The sequence below is a fragment of the Equus caballus genome, chromosome 4 (genome assembly GCF_041296265.1).
Source record: "Equus caballus isolate H_3958 breed thoroughbred chromosome 4, TB-T2T, whole genome shotgun sequence".
NCBI classification, from domain to species: Eukaryota; Metazoa; Chordata; class Mammalia; order Perissodactyla; family Equidae; genus Equus; species Equus caballus.
The window spans coordinates 67,501,271-67,522,079 of record NC_091687.1 but is presented as its reverse complement, the minus strand read 5'-3'; the positions used below and the strand labels follow the sequence as shown (position 1 = coordinate 67,522,079).

The window sequence follows — 20,809 nt, the reverse complement described above, 5'->3', positions numbered from 1 at the left end:
ACTTACGAGAGGTTTTGGAAGCAAGAAGAGTAACTTGGGAACCTCCTAAGAAGCGGAAACCCATTACATTCACCTGATCATCTTCTGACTGATTGGCAAAGCCTGCAAAGAAAAGAAAAAAACACTTTACATAACCACAAGGCAAAACACTTAATATCTTGAATAGGAAGCTTAGTGATGACAAATATTTTTAATGTCACTAGTCATGGTTAAAGCCCACGTATGAAGTATAATATATTAACTGATCTCCATAGTAGCTTCCAATTGCTAAAATTTCTGCCTCACAAGAATACTCTGGAATCATTTAATTTTCTTTCTTCTACTGGTTCATTCTAGGTGTGAAGCAGGAAATACACAGATGAACCTTAAACATCTGTCACACCAGATAGCAAGGAAGCTATCAGTGACTAGTAGGGTTGCATGAAAAGGACATAAGAGCCAACTTAAAGAGACTACCACTGGCCAGAAATGAAAATATTTGAGTATCTAAAAAGATAATAATTGCAATGGAGTGGAACATATCAAATATATTTAAAGGCATGTGTTCACATTGATACTAAAAACAAAACAGAAAAGCCAAATGGTCACTATTGGAGGATCTTGGGGAGACAACTCATATTTTAACAATCAGTTATAAAAACAAAGAAGCAAGCATTCATCCTGATGATGCTATTCAAATTATGACACATAATCAATAGTAGATAAGGAAAAGGTTCTCTGTATAGAAATATTCCAGCTAAAAATTAAAGAAAGCTTGAAATAAATAGAGTAGCATCATTTTTCAACTTCCAATGAACTAATGAGCCTGAGCATTGAACATCAATGGCTGTTACTATCACCAAAAGAAAAAAGACAGATATTATGTACCCCCTGCTGAAAGTATATACCACCATTCATGAAGGAGTGTGGCCGAAATAATAACTCTGACTCTACTAGCTCTAGATGCAACTATCAATTAGAGGCAACATGGCAGACAGACAAAATATTAAACAATAGCATAGGGATGTAATCAGCAAAATTCAGAGTGTGGGAAAATCATAGGAAAAATAATCTGTACTCCTTAATAAATAAACTGCAATTTAAAAGAGACGAAGTGGGAAACCTAAAGAAAAGAAGATACCAAAAAACGCATGTCAAAAAATTGCAGTAAGTGAACTACATTTGAATCCTGACTCAAAAACAAATAAAAATTATAACAAATACTTTCACTTTGGGCCAAGATGGAGAAAGTGGAGCCAAATTTATCCTTCATTGGAAACAACTAAAAAAATAGGACAGAATTCATGAAACAGCATTCTTTAAGACATTGGAGATCAAGAAATAAATAACAGTGATCACTAACAAATAATAAATAAATAAGGTGAGTCTATGCTTGCCCCTGCTTACCACCTACAGAAAATTTCCAGGCCCCAGTACATGGAGGAGGAACCTAGGTACAACCCAGCATTCTCACCAAGTCAAGGAGATAGAATTAGGAGGGTGGGAAGGCCAAAGTGGCAAACGTTCACAGGGCAGAGTTTTAGAGAAGAGAACGCTACTAAGAAAGAGATCTGCAGAGATCTACAGAGTACCCCTTGAGTATTCAGCAGAATGCTAATCTGTGCATGCCTATGAAGAAATTACTGAGGCTGGGGAAAAAACTACCCCCAAAAATTAGAGGAAACAATCCATGAACCCATACTGGGTCAGGAATAGTCCCTGTTCTCACTGGCCAGAATACAAACCAGTATAGTTCATGAGGCATCAGGTAGAATACATAAAAGAGTTTGACCTCAGTAGTTGGTGAAGTTCACCCTAGAATAAATGTTGCTCCCATTCCACCTAACAAAGCTTAAAAGAAACACTTCTAAGTTGAAAGGATCAGACTTTTCAAGTGACTTCAATTTATCCCTCAAAAAAGCTCAAGAAAGTTTACAGGACAACTAAAATACTCAATACACAACTAGATAACATTCATAAGTTCTGTCTTCCAATAAAAATTACAAGACATGTAGACTGAATGACGTCAGCACCATGGTGGAATGACTCGTTCCCTTTATCTCTCCCCCTTTGAACTACAAGTAAATGGATATTCATTGACCAACAGAGGATACCCACACAGCACAACAGGACACCTGAAAGACCCGTGTAGCAATATATCTGAAGGGGGATGGACTAGTTCCCCGGGAAGTGGTGGAGATAGGTGAGGACTCCCTCTACCCTTCCCCGGCAGCCCAGTGCACACACTCAAACACTTTCCTGGCTGCCGGGAGTGCCTATAGTACTGCTGCAGCCCCCAAAGTTGGAACACCCTCAGCATGATTGTGGGAAGGGGCAGTGGCAGCAAATCATATATCCAACAAGGGGTTAATTTCCAAAAAATATAAAAAATTCATATAACTCAACAACAAAAAAATGAACCTCCCAATCAAAAAAAGGAGCAAAGGATATGAACAGATATTTTTCCAAATAAGATATACAGATGGCCAATAGGCACATGAAAAGATGTTCAACATCACTAACTATTAGGGAAATGCAGATCAAAACTACAATGAGCTATCACCTTACACCTGTCAGAATGGCTATAATTAACATGACAAAAAATAACAAATGTTGCAGAGGATGTGGAGAAAAGGGAACCCTCATATACTGCTGCTGGGAAGGGAAACTGGCACAGCCACTATGGAAAACACTATGAAGATTTCTCAAAAAATTAAAAATAGAAATACCATATGGTCCAGCTATTCCACTACTGGGTATTTAGCCAAAGAACTTGAAATCAACAATCCGAAGAGATTTGTGTACCACTATGTTCATTGCAGCATTATTCACAATAGCCAAGGCATGGAAGCAACCTGAGTGCCCTGCTATGAATGAATGTATAAAGAAGATGTGGTATATACATATATATATATATACACACACATATATATACAGTGGAATACTACTCAGCCATAAAAAAGACAAAATTGTCTCATTTCCAACAACATGGTTTGAGCTTGAGAGTACAATGTAAAGAAAATAAGCCAGACAATGAAAGACAATACTGCAAGATTTCACTCATATGAAAGATATGAAGATATACAAACACATGGATAAAGAGAACAGATTAATGGTTACTAGAGGGAAAGGGGGTGGGGAGCTGGGCAAAAGGGGTAAAGGGGCACATATGTACGGTCACAGATAAAAATTAGACAATTGGTGGGGTGCACGATGCAGTCTATACAGAAATGATAAATAATGTGCACTCAAAATTACACAGTGTTATAAACCTTAATGATTTCAATAAAATAACTGAAAAAAATTACAAGACATGCAAAGAGGGAAGAAATTACGATCCTTAACAATGAGAAAAAAATCAATCCAAACTAACTCAGAAATGACACACATTAGTAGGCAAGGGCATTAAAATAGTTATTATATTATTATATATGTTCAAAGGAGCTATATTAGAGACATGAAAGATTTAAAAAAAAAAGACCCATTTTAACTTTGAGAAATGACAACTGCAAAGTCTGAAATTAAAAATACACTGAGTGGGATTAAAAGTACATTACACACTGGAGAAGAATATAACTTGAATGTATAGCAATAGAAACTACCAAAAATAAAGCACAAGAAGAAAAAAGATTGAAAAAACAAAAACAGAGCCTCATTAAGGCCTGGAACAACCTCAAAGGACAAAGATACATATAATTGGAGTTCTTAAAATAAAGAAGAAAAACTGAATGGAGACAGAAGAAAATACTTGAAAAAATAATGACCAAATATTTGCAAATTGGATGAAAATTATAAACCCCAAGCACAAGAAAATTGAAAATAAAACAAAATCAAAAAACTATATGAAGGAACACCAAAAGTAACTTACTCAAAGAAAAAAAATCTTAAAAGCAGCCAGAGGAGAAAAGACACACTACGTACAGAGGAACAGCATATGTCTTATCAATGCAATGCCAGAAAACAGTAGGGCAATATCTTTAAAGTATTGAAAGAAAACAATTGTCAACCTACAATTCTTTACCCAGGGAAAATAACTTTGAAAAATAAAGATGAAATAAATACATTTTCAGACATAAAAAAGCTGAAAGAATTCATTATCAGTATAACTGCACTAAAAGAAATGTTAAAGTACTTCAAGGAAAAGGAAAATGATACCTGATGGAAATCTGGATCTATACAAAGGAATGAAGAGCAGTGGAAAAGGTAATTCCATACAGCACAAAGGCTGGGAGAGGAGAAATGAAAGTATATTGTCATTCGGGTCTTAAACTATATGTGAGGTAGCATCACCTAAAGATAGAATGTGATAAGTTAAAAATATATACTGTATCATGCATTTCTAATGATGGAATACTGACCCTAAGAAGGCAAAAATCGATTCACAGGGCTCAAAAAAACCTTTCTCATTTTATCTATAAAAACAGATACTCATATAGAATATAAACAGATGTACAGGATATCTGTAGTACTAAAATATATGGAGGGGCTGATTAGGAAAAACATGTCTAAAAAGGCTTTTGGGGGAGCAAGTATTAAAAAAAAGATTGAAAAATATTGCCATGAACTTCAAAGAAAGAACTAAAATAACACTGTGTTATAGTGAATAAGACAACAAAGGAGATAAGATGAAATCACAAAATATACTCAATCCAAAACAACGCAGAAAAGACAAGAAAAGGAACAACTCAAAAAAAAACAGATTAGGCAAATAAAAAATAAATAGTAAGATGGTAGATTTAAAACCAAGCATATCAATTATCACATTGAAAATAAATAGTCTAAACATCTCAATTAAAAAGCAGATATTTGCAGGGGCCGGCCCCATGGCTGAGCGGTTAAGTTAGTGTGCCCCACTTTGGTGGCCCGGGGTTTACCAGTTCAAATCCTGGGTGCAGATCTACACACCACTCATCAAGCCATGCTGTGGCAGCATCCCACGTAGAAGAACTAGAAGGACATACAACTATGTAGTGGGGCTTTGGGGAGGAAAAGAAAAAAAAGGAAGATTGGCCACAGATGTTAGCTCAGGACCAATCTTCCAAAATAAAAAAGAAATCTATTTTAAATATTAAGATATAAATAACTTAAAAGTAAAGAAGGAAAATATATATACTACTGTAACACTAATACAAAGAAAGCTGGAATAGCTACGTTAATAGAGTTAATAATATAAAGTAGATTTCAGAGCAAAGAATATCAACAAGGATAGAAGACCGTTTCATAATAATCAAGAAAACTTAACAATCCTAAAATTTTAGGCACCTAAAACAGACTTTAAAATATACACAGCAAAAACTGACAGATCTGATAAAAAAAAAGAAATAGACAAATTACAGTTGGAGATTTTAACACCCTACTCTGAATAATTGATACAAGTAGACAGAAAATCAGTAAGGATACTGGAGATTTTAAAAACTATCAGAAAACTTGCCTTCACTGACATTTATGTAAAATCACACCCAACAACAGTAGAAAGACCATTATTTTCAAATGCATGTACAACATTTATTAAGACAGTGCTGCCTCAGGGCAGTAAAATGTTTCAATAAATTTAAAAGGATTCAAGTCACACAAAGTATGTTCTCCTACCACAGTGAAATTCAAGTACAAATCAATAACAAAAAGATCCATGGAAAAATCCCCAACTATTTGGAAACTATATACTACACTTCTAAATAACACTGGAGTCAAAAAAGAAATCAAAAGGGAAATTAAAAAGTATTTTGAACTGAATGAAAACGAAAACAAAACATTTCATAAATTGTAGGATGCAGCTAAAGCAGTAGTTAGAGGAAATTTTATAGCATTAACCAACTATATGAAAAAGAAGAATGGTCTCTGCTTTCACCTTAAGAAACTAGAAAAAGAAGAACAAATTAAACCCAGAGCAAGCAGAAGAAAGGAAAATCAGAAAAACCCAAAGAATAGAAAATAAAAAATACAAAGAGAAAATTAATGAAACCAAAGGCTGGTGTTTTGAAAAGGCAGATAAAATGGATAAATCTCTAGTCAACGGATCAGGAAAAAAAAAAGAGAAAAGGCAAAATTTACCAGTGTCAGTAGTGAGTGAGTTCTTATCATTAAAGGCTCTACAGATTTTAAAAGGGTAATAACGAAATATTGTGAACAACCTTATGCCAATAAATTTAACAACTCAGATGAAACAGACACATTCCTTGACAAAACTACAAAAGACAAAAACTAACAAACCTGACTCAGTGAGAAATAGATAACCTGAATTGTCCTTTATCTTTTGAAGAAAACGAATTTTTAGCTTAAAAACTATCCCATAGGAAAAACTCTAGGTTTGGAGAACTTCTCTGGTGAATTCTACAAAATATTCAAGCAAGATATAACACCAATTCCATACACTCTTCAAAAAAAATGAAGAGAAGAAAATATTTCCCCACTCCTTCCACAAACTCCACATTAATGGCACATATTTATAGGGAAACAAAATTACAGATCAATATCCCTCATGAACACAAATTTAAAAATTCTAAACTAAAGTTTAGCAAATTAAATCCAACAACATATTAAAAGGATAATACATCATGATCAAGTGTGATTTATCTCAAGAACGCACAGTTGGGGTAGCATTAAAAAATTAATCAATGTAATCCACCTGTTAACATACTAAAGAAAATGATATAAATATCTCAATTGATGTAGAAAAAGCTTTGAAGAAATCTAATATACATTCCTGACAAAACTCTCAGCAAATTTGGTCTACAAGGGAACTTCCTCAATCTGGTAAAGAACATCTACAAAATACCTACAGCTAAACATCTGAGCTAAAACACACTTGGTGAAAGACTGAATGTCCATTCTCACCATTGCTATTCAACATCACCCCAGAAGTTCTAGCCAAGGTAAAATGCAAGCAAAAAACAAACAGAATCCAAATTAGAAAAGAAGAAGTAAAATTGTTTTCATTTGCAGATGACATGATATTCAAACCAGGGTCTTAAACATTTTTCAAAGGCACCAATAAATTTGGTGTTCAAAGTATAATTTCCAACTATGTTCCCAGGATAGCAAAGGAGATCTAAGGAACTAATACATCTGTGGAAGATGTTACAAAGGTAGTGATTCTTTCTGCCTTTTTTATATTCCAAATTTGTTATAAGAAAATGGCCTAAGAAGAAAGGGAAGGGAAAAGAGAAGGAAACCAAAAGGTACAAAACTATTTCCTAATTGTATATATATACATATATACATATATATCATATATGTCATATGTATCACACACACACACCCAAATTCAATTCAGACTAAAGAATAGATTAATTGTAATAAAGAGCATTTAATTTTGGAGCTTTTTCACAGAGTTCATATAAATAAAGCTTTTGAAGCACTTCAAGTTAATGAAAAATAAATTTTAAGCACTTTAAGTAGTTAATAACACAAAAGTTGACTTACCATAAATTTCTAAACCTGGTGGGAAATACTCTTTGTATCCTAAATCCTACCCACTAATGCAAGGGTGAGGATGCGTCTCACAGTCAACAGTGCCAATTTTTAATAAGAGATTTAAAAGGGTTGATTTAATTCCCAGATTCTTTTTTTTTAATTCTATCCCATCACCAAGAAAGATAATAAATGTGACACATTAGAAACCCCAGTTACTAAAGGTGTTTTATCCAATCAACACCTCTCGATTTTCTAAGCTACTCAGAAAGAAAAATTGACACCTGGAGAAAGTCACACCTTCACAAATTACCCCAAATGTTCAATGTGATATTCAAGCTTTATACATGAAGCCCCTTCTAAACAATCTGAGCCAGAGAAGGAACATTCGCCCCCTCCTGATGCTGGAAAAAGCAGAACCACAAAGAGCATCTACTTAGGAGATTACTTTTCAGGGGCACAAGAATATACTTTAAAAAGGTACATAACCCAAAGCCTACAGTGAAGATGAATAATAAATATTTATATACTTAGAAAAAGGATATATCCAAAAACCTAAAATAAAGGTGAATAATAAATATTTACATTCCAAGCCAAAAAATTCCACAGTCTAAAAAGAAGCACTTGATGTTTTCATTTCTGAATACTGAAGCAAAATAATGATTATAATAATTTTAATCAAACTTAAAAGGTATACCTTGTTGATATAAGCTATTCGCCTTTGAACAGTCAAACAAGAGGGAAAAATCCTTGAGGCGTTTTTATATTCTTACTTAACAATTATCTGATAATTACCCCATCATTAACTGCTGATGAAGGATTCCATTCGAAATTCCTAACATTTCTTATGTTACAGGCATGTTACTTCAAAAGTCCTACCTGGAAAGAGACTGAGAAGGCTGACTGGAGATTTGTTGGTATCAATAGTTAGTTTGTGGCTTGCAGTTTTTGAAGGCTGACCTGGTAGGCAGATTAATTTCAGGGGAAGTCTAAATTTACATTGGATAACTCGAGGAATGCCTGAAATAAAAAGAGAGAAACACAGATTCATAGATTTGACTAATAACTCGACAAAAAAAATTGTACTACTAATAGTTTGAGTAGCAACATATCTTAGTGTAAAAGTTTGTTGCCTGCCCCTTTCATTTAGCATAACTGAAATAACTGCAAAGGATTATCATAATTCATATTTTTATATTATTGTGGAAAAGTACACGACAAAAATAAAATCTTAAGGAGCATAGGCATGAAGTCTAGTAACAGTAATACCATATTTCAAAAATCATCACAGTTGAACACTATATAAAACATTACAGTTATATTCAAATACCAAACTAAGTCTTTAAGACCTTCAAAGCTCTAGACCTGATCCAAGACTATCAGCCAAAATGAGCCAAGAATATGACATTTACATCAGTAAAACTCTATATAACCATATCTAATAGTTTCTCTACCCAAAAAATGTTTACATCGTTAGCTTTTTTTACTTATTGATGATTCAAATTATAATTCACAATTTACAATAAATTATGAGCATGAAAGCAGAATTTTCTCAACTGAAGTTCATGTCATTTTACACATTAATATTAAGAATATTACTTTCATATAAATTTTTCTCAATCCATTTAAGTTTACATATCACAGTTAAGTGACATTTTGAAAGGCTTACAAAGTCATTCAACTGCCAGCTTTTTTCTATATGTATACAGGCAAATTGAAATAGGTAAATGAATAAATAAATAACAACAATGAAGAGTTTTATGTCAGAATTAAAAGTTTTTAAAAGTCATTCCTTTCAATATTTTTCAGAGAATGAACTTGAAACCAAAGCAAATTAGGCACTCTACTTATAAATCTAGAAAAGCAACTTTACAACTTTAGTTTTCTCTCCTTTTATTCTAGGATTCTATTTCTGACTGGATAAGATAAAAAATATACAGAAACCTATATTTTAGTCTACTGCTGCAGAGAAATGGGAAACTTAATATGTTCTACTCGATGGATCCACACATTGATTCCTTTATTTCTTTATGGTAGAGTCAGTGAGCAGCTTAAAAACAGCAAAAGCAGAGACAAAGTCTGGGGACATGACCCCAAAGTAGGATCTCTAGAATTAGCAATATATTTTGTCAATGCCAATTGCAGTTGTGTGGCTTACCCTCCGTTCAGGCTGGGAGTACACTTTTCAGAACTACTTATTCACTAGGATAACGAGAGATTCCCAACAATGGCAAGCATGCTGATATATGAGGTCAATTAAATACTTTTTCAGAGCATGTGGAGCATATTTGTCATTCTCTTCAACATAATCTACTACCCATCAAATGTTACATAGCTCATTTTTTGCTCATAACCAACAGATGTTAAACTCACTTCTCCTGGAATCCTAGATGCAAATTATAACTAGTGTCTCTTCAGAAAAGTCCCAGGGTATTATTTCCCGACATTCTGTGAGGTTTTAGAGGCATGTGTATTTGTACTTTACAAAGATGAAATGTTTTGACTCAAAATATTATGGTAACATGATCTAAGCTACTGCTTAAACCACAACTATCAATATCACCACCAAAAAAAAATATTACAAAGCATTATTTTTTTCCAACTTCAAGGAAATTTCCATATATTCCATATATCCTCAAATTACAGAAATATACTGACTAAATATGTTTCCCCTACAATATATAAATTACAGCTTCAATTAATAGATGCAGTCTGGAAAGAACAAGGAAACTGAAACTTATTTTCATTTCTTTCATTTTTAATGAATAGAATAGTGGAAAACAATGTTTCATCTTCTGATAATTCTGTACATACGCAAAGAAAAGCTATCTTCTATATACTTTCAACCAAAGTGTGAATTAATTGTTCAAACAAAATTTGGCATAAACATTCTTATAAAACAATAGTGGTAAAACTGTGCCCTTTATTTCACTTGGAGCAGGTACTGATTGAATTTACAGTAAAAAAAAAAAAACTTAGTCATAATCAACAACACTGGCCTTATGTTACTGAGTCTATATATTGGAAGATTATTACCCTAAATCTCCAAGAACTCAGAGCTAAAGAAACTGATGGCGTATATATGTTTTCAGATATCAAAACAAATGGATTGCAAGCACTAATAAACCCAAGAAAGGAAATACATTATAACTCAATTCACAGTTGTTAGGTCAGTTAATGACAATATCACTCACTAAGGCAATGGTCTGCAGTTGCTAAGATTTGTAGAACCCCTCCAAAATTTCGTTTCTCTCCAGGAATTGTAAACCTGTTTCACAGGACATTTGGAAAACATTACTTTGAAAAATGATGACACTCCTACTTAATAAAATGATTATGGCTATTTTTTAAATGATGGCAACTTGAAAAGTTTTACCATTAGGAGGAAAAAAAAAAGAGTATGAAATTCTTCAGAAACCAGTTTAAGGAGACTATATCTTTAAAAAGAAAAATTACAATGCCAGTATTTTATATTACTTCCCATCAAATTAAAACCCAAGCATTTCAAAATATAATCTCTAGTATTTAGATATAGGGTTTACCAGAGGCACATTTCTATCGAGATTTACATTTTCCTGAGAAACTTGAAATGTAACTTTGGCTACCAATTACTCTTCAGGCTATGATTGTGTCCAAGAAGCTGAAGCCAGAGAGACGTAGAGGTATGTGTGGGTGTATGCATGTGCGTAGCGGTAATGAAGAAGGACAGAATTACATGTATTTAAAGACTTTCCAAAGTTGCTAGTAGAATAGCTTTCAACTTAGTTGAAAGAGCCTAATTGGTCCTAATTTTGCCTACTATCAGCGATATCTTCTCTATGTTGGCAAAACAGTCTCTCTATCTGGCTTATTCAACTTTCTGAGTTGAGAGAAGAAAAAAAAATGGTCATTTATAATACTCACATATTAGCCTACACGTTCATCAGACTGACTCTGTTCTGTAGATTTTTTACCAAATATAATCACCTCTCCTTCAAACACTTCCCTTTCTAGCTACCAGAGGAAATAGATCGTCACAACTAGGTATGGTGCAATTAATCACAAAATGATTTAACACTTGGAGAGAAAATTCACATCAAAATTACTCCTGACAGAACAATTTTTTCAAGAACAGAATTCTAATTACACCTGGCACACCCAAGAGCCCAGTATCACTGTCAAGAGGGAAACCAAAATGTGCTAGAAAAAAAGAAAAAAGAACATATGTATCCGAGTAGAATAACTATATCTATATATTACACATCTATATAATGCCTTTGGAACTCTTTCCAGGGGTCTGCTAGAGTCATTTCATATTGAAAACAAGGAACCCCAAAGCAGTAGCAATGTCTAGTAGCCAGAACTTCCTTGATCCTTTCCTGTTATGTCTGGCTACGTACTGTGCTCCATCTGCAGTCATGTTTTACACTGCCCATGTCATGTAACTTTAATGCAGAAATAATGGAGACTAACTCTTACGGGACAACATAAATCCTTGTTTGCTACTCTTTTGCCACATATAAAAGCAGGACTGCTTATCTGCAATACAGCCTGAACAGATTAGGCCAATAAAATGGACCAGTCTTTGAAATTTGAAGCCTTGTGTGTAAGTGAGATCTAAGTGGCAACATATTATTTTCTTGACTACTAGGTGAAGTTGAATTTTTCAACTCTATTCCCTAAAGCTTAATTATAATTTTAAAATATAAGAGATTATTAAAATTGGCTTTAGTTTTGTATTTAAATACTAAAATTTCCATACATTGCGATTTTTTTTTCTCATGGTTTAGGCTGAATTTATAGTAAAAAAGAGTAAATTTCTTTCAATAATAAGCTTTACTTTTTTATTTTTTTTATTTTTATTTTTTTTATGGCAGCTTTATTTCTGGAATATTCTAACTTAAGGGAATCGCATTTTAGTGTCTTAGCTTTTTTCAGAGGTCTATTATTAGATTCCCCATCTTGTTTTTCTTTCTTATCGTATTTAGAGTAACGGTGAGACTAGCACTGATGGTATCTTAGATCTGGTGAAATACTGTAACAGTAAAATCTAACATGTCCTGGGCACTTTCTCTCTGCCAGGTGGAGCGTTAAGGTTTCTTTACATGTAGTAACTCATCCAAACCTTCAACGATCATATTAGGTCTGTACTATTGTTCCTCCAATTTCAGGTAAGGAAACACAGGCACAAAGAAGTTAAGCAATTTGCCCAAGGTTACACATATTGACTCACTTAGTGTATCTGGACCACCCTGAGCCTACAGATAGTCTGCTGGTGGGAATCCCTTTTTTTGTGTGTGTGTGGGGAAGATCAGCCCCAAGCTAACATATTCGTTTTGCTTGAGGAAGATTCTTGCTGAGCTGACATCTGTGCCAATCTCCTCTATTTTGTATGTGGGCTGCTGCCACAACATGGCTTGACGAGCGGTGTGTAGGTTCATGCCTAGGATCCAAACCTGTGAACCCTGGGCCGCTGAAGCAAAGTGTGCAAACTTAACCACTATGCCACCGGGCCAGCCCTGGGAATCTGTTTTCATCCCTGTTAAAGTACTGGACACATTACTTGCTGAGCACACAGCAAACTGTTGCAAGTCCCTCGCCTCAGAAAATGGGCCATTGTCCTTATTAAAAGGACAGGATATCCTTTTGTTACCCACTTCTCATTCCCTGACATGAGATTCTAGCTTTAAGTGTTATCCTCAGACAAGAGTTGGTTTGCTAAAAAAATAGGAATTCTTTAAGTCTTTTCATTCTATGCCACAAAAAGGATGTTGCTCTAAGCTGTTTTACTACCATTCAGATCTGCAAGTTCTATTAGGAACTTCAAAGCAATTCTCAGCGAAAAGTCCAGTTCAACCTAACCTTTACCTTTTTTAAAGTTAAAACAAATCATTTTAATAATAATACAGTATTTTATAAAATTCAGTGCAAAATCTTATTAGTTATATGCAGTCTGGCAAGTTAAAATGTAACTATTCATTATTAATAATAGGTTATCTTTTAATAACTCAAATTCTAACTTGATAAGTATACTTTATGTTATTAAGCTAAACATTTACTTCTATTAAAATATTTCTCATAGAAATATATTTTCACTTCCAAGATACTGTGCAGCTTAGGTTGCTGGCATCACCAAAACTGAATGAGTAAATATTGCCATTATTAAGTAGTTTATGTATTTAATTATTGCTAATTAATATTATCTAAAATTTATGTTAAAATAGCTAACAAACTAAGATAAACTAGCACGTTAAGTCTGTGTCTAGGAGGAAACATAATCAAAGAAGGATACTTTTAGAGTGCTTGTCATGCATCCTGACGCTGCACAATTTAAAGATGAGTGCTTGATCCCTGCTCTCAGAGAGCTCAAAATCTACTAGGGGAGCCAAAGGAACAAACAATGAAATTCATAAAATGATAAGTATTATAGCAGAGTCATAAAGAATTTGGGGAAAACAAAACAGGTAACAATTAACACGGACCAGGCAAGTTCAAGAGGTCAGACTCTTGATGACATTCCCCCACAAATTCTAAGCAAGACGAGGAATGGGCTCACAGAATAAGTACTCATGGCACTCTGATCAGAGAGAGAGGTGGATCTATTGGGGTATGTAGAAAACAGACAATTTGGAATTCAGTGACAAACACCTTTTTTTCCTTACTCTTTATTTTAAGTAAAATAAGATAAGAGAGCATTCAGGTAAATCACCAATGACTTACAAAAATAAGTTGTCAATGACACCTTTGATTTTTTTCAAAAATGTCATGGAGCTTCATTCTTTCTCAAGACTCTGAAACAACTAATAACGAATGACGAGTCTCAATCAGAGGAAATATCTACTACCCTCTTCATAGCAGGATCAAGGCACTGAATCCTCCTAAAGAGGTTTCTGTAGTTAAAATAGCAGTCCATAAAAAGAGTTCATTCATGGTATAATATCAATTCAACTCATTGACCAAATTTCAGTTCTGACATTCATTTTTTTCTAAATTATCTTTTCACTTACCATCAGGATTTCGATCTGTCCATCACAGGCAATGCAAAAAGAAATGGGCAGGGGAGAAAAAAAGTAACAAATTATTGTGGTAAAATGACAACACAAATTTAATACACATCTGTTTAAAATGTAAATTAAAATATTCAAGATTCTCACAGACAATTTAAATGGCACTCCAAAAAAGATGTCAATTCGCAATTGAAGAGTATAACATGAATCAGTGAAATATAACAATATATTTGCACTTCCATTCTCAGAAGTTCATAAAAGTTTGTTATTCCAGTGTAAATGTAGCAAAAAATTAAAGATATACAATCTAGCCAAATAGCAAAACAGACTCTAATATGTAAATGATATCAAGAACATTAAACGAATTTTTGGAAAAAAAGCTGAATGAAAGGCCAAATATATAATATTAATATTTCAAGTTAGTCTTGCTGACATTATAATTTCAGTCGGTAGATAATACTACGGAGTAATGTCATTTTTGGGGTGGGGGGGGCTTGTTTTGGTATTCTTTTACTTTTACAGACTTTTTTAACTTTAATTTCTAAGTACCTTTCAACCAATTAATGCCTATGCTCTTTAGTGTAGCAATAATTTATAATCTTTTAAATTCTGTCTACAGAAAAGCATAATAACCAAAAATGGCATGTGCAACCATAAGTTCATGAACTGACTATACAACTCTATTATAATGTATTTTTAAGCATTTTGTCCACTTGCTATGTAACCCACTCCTCTATTTTAAACTTATTTTCAAACAGTGTCACTACTTTTCCTTGAAAACAAATGAAATAATTAGTTGAATTAAGGCATCGACAGTCTCTACAACTGCTATTCAAAGTGTAACAAGAATAAAAAGTATAACGATGCCTATGATTACTGAGATGCTCAATTAATGATAAATGATCTAGGGAGTTTAGCCAAATATTTCCTACTTTTTTATTTCACAACTCAAAATTAAAATAACATTGAAAATTTCAATATTCTTTTCAGAAATACCCAACTAAAAAGCCCATCATTCCTTGATCCCATAGGAAGTTTTGTATTTCTTCCTAAAGTCAGCTTTCTCAAAGCCATTTAAATATAAAATACTTATGTAACCTCAAATTTTGAAAATATACATAAATGGTTAAAGTGGTCACCTCCACTAAAAACAAATTTTTTAAAACAATTTAAAACAAAATAACTTACAAAGCAGAAGAAATAGATTTTGAAAACACATACTAAAGTTATAAAATCATTTCAGAGCACAGAGTCGTCAAGGCACAAGCCATAAAAGTCACTTAAACAAAATAAAAACTACAATTGTCAAAAATATTGCTAAATATGCAAGGTGGCATCAATGAGCGGGAAGATGTATAAGGTAGTTCTAAAACTTTCAAAATTAAGAAAACTGTATAGAAATGTTCAAAAAACACAAATGTGACATTGTCAAACACCCTATTATCAGTTACATAATGTTTACAAGTTTTTTTTTAAAAAAGTAACAATTAATTATTCTTATTCTACCAATCAACTGATTGTCAAACTGTTACCATGAAGAATTCACAACATAGGAAAATAAAACTATAAAACTGGACCCAACTAAGTTGAAATTCACAATAATTGAATCTCAACTGAACTAAAGAAAACTTCTTAATCTAAAGTGATTCTTGAATAAATATAGATCGAATTTTAGTAGACGTGTTGTTAAATACTTTAACATGTAAGATACTAGAGTTTTATTTAGTCACTAAGATAGTGTCTGAAAACTCTTAATATCAGGGTAATCCATAACAGCCTTTGTCACTAATTCAGATTAGCTTTTTCTCTTTAGTTCAAATACATAAAGTCAGGGACTAGTTACCATCCTTCTAGTGGGAATAAAAATATATCATATTTGCTATTAATTGAAAAGAGAGAATTAAACATTATATGTGGAAATCAGCTAAACAGATATGACTAATTATTCATAACACATAAAAGTAATTTGGACATACAATTTTCTAATACCTAAAAAGAGCATTTTTTCATATAATAATATTTTACAACATGTTTTCCCATCTTAAACGTTTAACTTATAATTCCAAACATTTTAAAGGAGTAATTGGATTTGTAAATTCATGAACAACTGTATGTTTACCTGTTGGTCTGGAATAAGAAACAACAGCATTTCCCTCCAATTCAGGTGGTGTATAACTTCCCTTTAGATAAACAGAAAAGGCTACTGCTCTAGTCATCTCTGGTGCTATATGCAAAGTAAAAGGAAGACAAGTTACATAATTTTGGACAATAATCATTAACAACAATTAAAATCAGGCATATACTGCTCTCCAGCTACTGTCCTAAACACTGTATGTGGATTAACTCATTTAATCCTCACAATAACCCTATAAGGTGGGTATTTTGTGTGTGTGTGTGTGTGTGAGGAAGATTAGCCCTGAGTTTTGCTAGAGGAAGACTGTCCCTTAGCTAACATCTGTGCCAATCTTCCTCTATTTTTGGCATGTGGGACGCTGCCACAGCATGGCTTGATGAGCAGTAAGTAGGTCTGCAACCAGGATCTGAAGCCACAAACCCCAGGCCACTGAAGCAGAGTGTGTGAACTTAACCACTACACCACCAGGCCAGACACCTAGGTGGGTATTATTATTGCCCCATTGTTTGTACATGATGAAACTGGCTACAGAGAGATTAAGAAGCTTGTCCAAGGTCATATAGCTACTACAGAGCTGGGAACTGACTCCAGAACAAGAGCATCTAACATTCTACACACTGCTTATCTTTACTCAGATGAACAGGTAGCATAAATAGAGAAAAAGGTACACAAAAGGGCAAGAGAACTGGGAGGTGGAGATAGCACTTTATCAAGGCTAGAACACAAACTGCAGGGGAAAATGGAAGGGGGGACTGGATATGGATATAATGTAACTGCAGCGACTTAGCAGACTGCGCATAGCCTTCTATTTGCATGTATCTGACCTCCAACCGGCGTTAGAGAGCCTTAAGAGGTTTTTAAGTGGAAAAATAAATTGTTTAGAATGCTTTAGAAAGACACATTGGAAGTATTGTGAAAAATTCGCAAATAAAGTGAGAATCCAATCGTTGGATACCACTTACAAGGTTACTTCAAACATTCATTCACTCATTCAGTGAATAATTACTGAGTTCCTACTATCTGCCAGGCACTCAGCTAAGGGTTGGTTATACAAAGGCAAAAAAGAGAGAGATGTTCTTGACTTCTTGAATAAGAGAGAGGATCCTCAACTAAACAGCGGCAGTAAACAAAGAAAAAGACTTGAAAGAGAATTCAGAAATCATTTTAACAGGCCTAATGACAACTTGGATGTAAAAGGTACAGCATGAGAGAGTCTTTGTAAAGAAATCTCACTAAAAGTTGCCATTTACGACCTGTCTACTATTATAGGCATTATTACAGATATCTTACATAGGTTCATTTTCTAATTAAATCCTCAAAACAGTCCTACAAAACAGGTGTCATTATCCCCTTTTGGTAGGTTAAAAAAACTGAGGCTCCAAGTAATTAGTAAAGTAGTTCATCCAAGGTTACACATCCAGAGAGTGTCAGAGCCAGAATTCAAATTCAGGGCAGACTCCAAAGCCAATATTCTTTCTTCAAACATTTCTGATTCAGTAAATAGCTCACTAGAGAAACACCAATAAAGAAAGCCTTCCAAATTATAGTATTTAAGTACAATTACAGGTCCATCTAGTTAAGGGAAACACTTGGAAGTCTGTAATTACTTCAACTCAACAACCATTCATTGAATCTCCATGCTTGATGCTTGGAGGGAAAATATAAGCAAAACAACACAATCATTGATTTCAGGAAGATACCAGTCTCAACATTCAGGCAAGAAACATAGCCATGAAAAAAACACACTAATAAAAATTTTTTTAATTTAAAAACAACTCACACCATGATAAACTGTAAGCTATAACAAAACATTTACCCATAAATTCAAAGGTGAACTGATCACGAGTGAGTACTAAAGGTGGTTGCACGTAGACTGATAATTTGGCTTTTTGCAATGCCACGCGATTCTGTAGTGTGACCTAAGGAAACAGAAATTGTCATTAATACAAAATAAAATTTCATCCAAATTGATAAGAAGTGCACAACTACTTAAAAAATTACCAGAAAATAATTAGAAAATATTATCTAAGAAAAAATAATTTAGTCACAAAACATAAAATTAACGTTAAGTATTAGATTAAAATGTTCTATCCACTTAGAAACTGGGCAAAGGAGGTGAATAGACTTTTCTCCAAGGAAGACATACAAATGGCCAACAATCACATGAAAAAATGCTCAATATCTTTAGTCACTATGAAATACAACTTAAAACTACAATGAGATACTACTACACATCCACTAAAATGCTATAATCAAAAGGACAGACAAAAATAGGTGTTAGCAAGAATGTGGAGAAACCAGAACCCTCATATATTGCTGGTGGGAATGTAAAATGGTACAGCCACTCAAGAAAACAGTTTGACAGTTTCTTTAAAAATTAATTACAAATTTACCATAAGGCCTTTAAATTCCATGCCAAGAGAAATGAAAACATATGTCCACCCAAAAACTTGTACACAAATGTTCATAGCAGCATTATTCATAAAATCCCAAAATAGAAGAAACCTAAATGTCCATCAACTGATGAATGGATAAACAAAATAAGGTATATCCATACAATGAAATATTATTCAATAAGAAAAAGAAATGAAGTACTGACACATGCTACATTTACACAGGTAAACCTTGAAAACATTATGCTAACTAAAAGAAGCCAGTCACGAAGAACCACATATTGTATGATTCCATTTATATGAAATGTCCAGAATAGGCAAATCCACAGAGAAATAAAATAGATTAGTAGTTGTTTAGGGATAGGAGTGGGCAGAGAGGGGGAAGGGACAGGAGGTGACAGCTAATGGGTATGGGGTTTCCTTTAGTGGGGACAAAAATGTTCTAAAATTAAATTGTGGTGATGGTTGCACAACTCTGCAAATATACAAAAAATCATTGAATTGTACACTTTGACTGAATTATAAGGTACATGAATTATATCTCAATAAAGCAATTTAAAAATGCTCTATCAAAAGCAAAGAAAAAATCTGCCCTCGTGGCTGGTAAATAAATATGTCATGAAATATTAAATGTGTTTATTCTTCTTTTCATGTATAGATGTGGCATCATGAATTACTTATCCAGTATCAGTCTATTACCTTTTGCACAAGTTAATTATTCTCTAAAAATTTCCTTTCTAGGTGGATATTTACTAGTCTAGACACATTCAAGGCACTACATTTTCTTCCATCACTTAACACAAAAATATACAACATAACTAATTCTGGAAAATATCAAAGAATGGCAATATTTACTGCCACATTTCTAAGCTGGCTGCAATTCCAAACTGGTGCCCTTGCTTGGTGATGATAAGAAAGTCTTCCCACACCACTTAGAATCAATAGCTAAGAACTCTGGGGTAACTGTTTGCCTGGGAAATAGGGTGGGTGTGGGTGAAAAAGGCCAGGACTTCTCTCACTCACCCTGAGGAGGAGCGTCAGTAGAAACCATTAGGCCCAAGGATCTCTACTGGGCCACAGGGCTAAGGGGGGTCATTTTCAGGCTATCAAAGAAAAAGCTTAGAGATCTGGCTTCCATTAGGCATATTCTCTCTTTGGATTTTGTCTCCTAAAAGTCCCAGCCTCTTTGAATACTCTCCTTTGGATGAGTCCATCCACATGGCTGGTATGGTAAGCCAGGCTTATCACAGTTACCTGCCCAGGTAGGGTTTCTAGACCAAAAGCGTCACAAATCTCTAGGGGCAGACCTCGGTTTGGTATTCTTATAGCTGCCTAAGTGATTCCTATGTACAACCAAAGTTGAGAACCACTCTTTTGTATGGCCCCTTTGCTACGGAGCAGTTCAGTCTCGTTATTAGATTCTAGTATACGAAACAGATACATTTCATTACTAACTGACATAATGCAAGGGTATACTTATTTTTAAGAAAAGTAGCTTTGAATTTTCTCTTAAGTAAAAGGCATGTATCACCTACTCTTTAATTACATATAAACACACACATACTATGGAGAAAGAAACAATATACAGAAATATACAACTGGCCCACAAACAATATACACATATAATTAGATTCAGTAAATGCTTTGTACTAATTTTAAGTGATACGAGTATTCTGTACAACTTGAAAATAAGTTAAACATAAAGATCTTGACCTGCAAAGTAAAATTTTTAAAGGACAACTTTTGATGCAAATAAACAGTAAACATAGCAAATGAACAACGAATCCTCTATTTTACTTTGTAAGCCCTGGGAACACGTGGGAGAAATCAGCAAGCCACAAACAAAGCTTCCTTAATGATATCTGACCATTATAAACAACATAATACCTTTTTAGTAAAACCTTGAT

At 33.8% G+C, this 20,809-nt stretch overlaps 1 protein-coding gene across 7 annotated transcripts in view; it reads right to left on the bottom strand.

Annotated features, from left to right (window-relative positions):
* Positions 1–20,809, bottom strand: part of BBS9 (Bardet-Biedl syndrome 9) — a 422,348-nt gene that overhangs the window by 227,356 nt on the left and 174,183 nt on the right. For all 7 annotated transcript variants that reach the window (XR_011437925.1, XR_011437926.1, XM_001500959.7 and 4 more), the window contains 5 exons: positions 18,326–18,428; positions 16,495–16,599; positions 14,376–14,390; positions 8,269–8,409; positions 7–102 (listed from right to left, as the gene is read on the bottom strand). Coding sequence is in view for 5 of the 7 variants with exons in the window: in XM_001500959.7 (XP_001501009.2) it covers positions 7–102; positions 8,269–8,409; positions 14,376–14,390; positions 16,495–16,599; positions 18,326–18,428 (460 nt within the window). In the remaining 2 variants the exon portion in view is untranslated. The remainder of the gene's footprint in view (positions 1–6; positions 103–8,268; positions 8,410–14,375; positions 14,391–16,494; positions 16,600–18,325; positions 18,429–20,809) is intronic.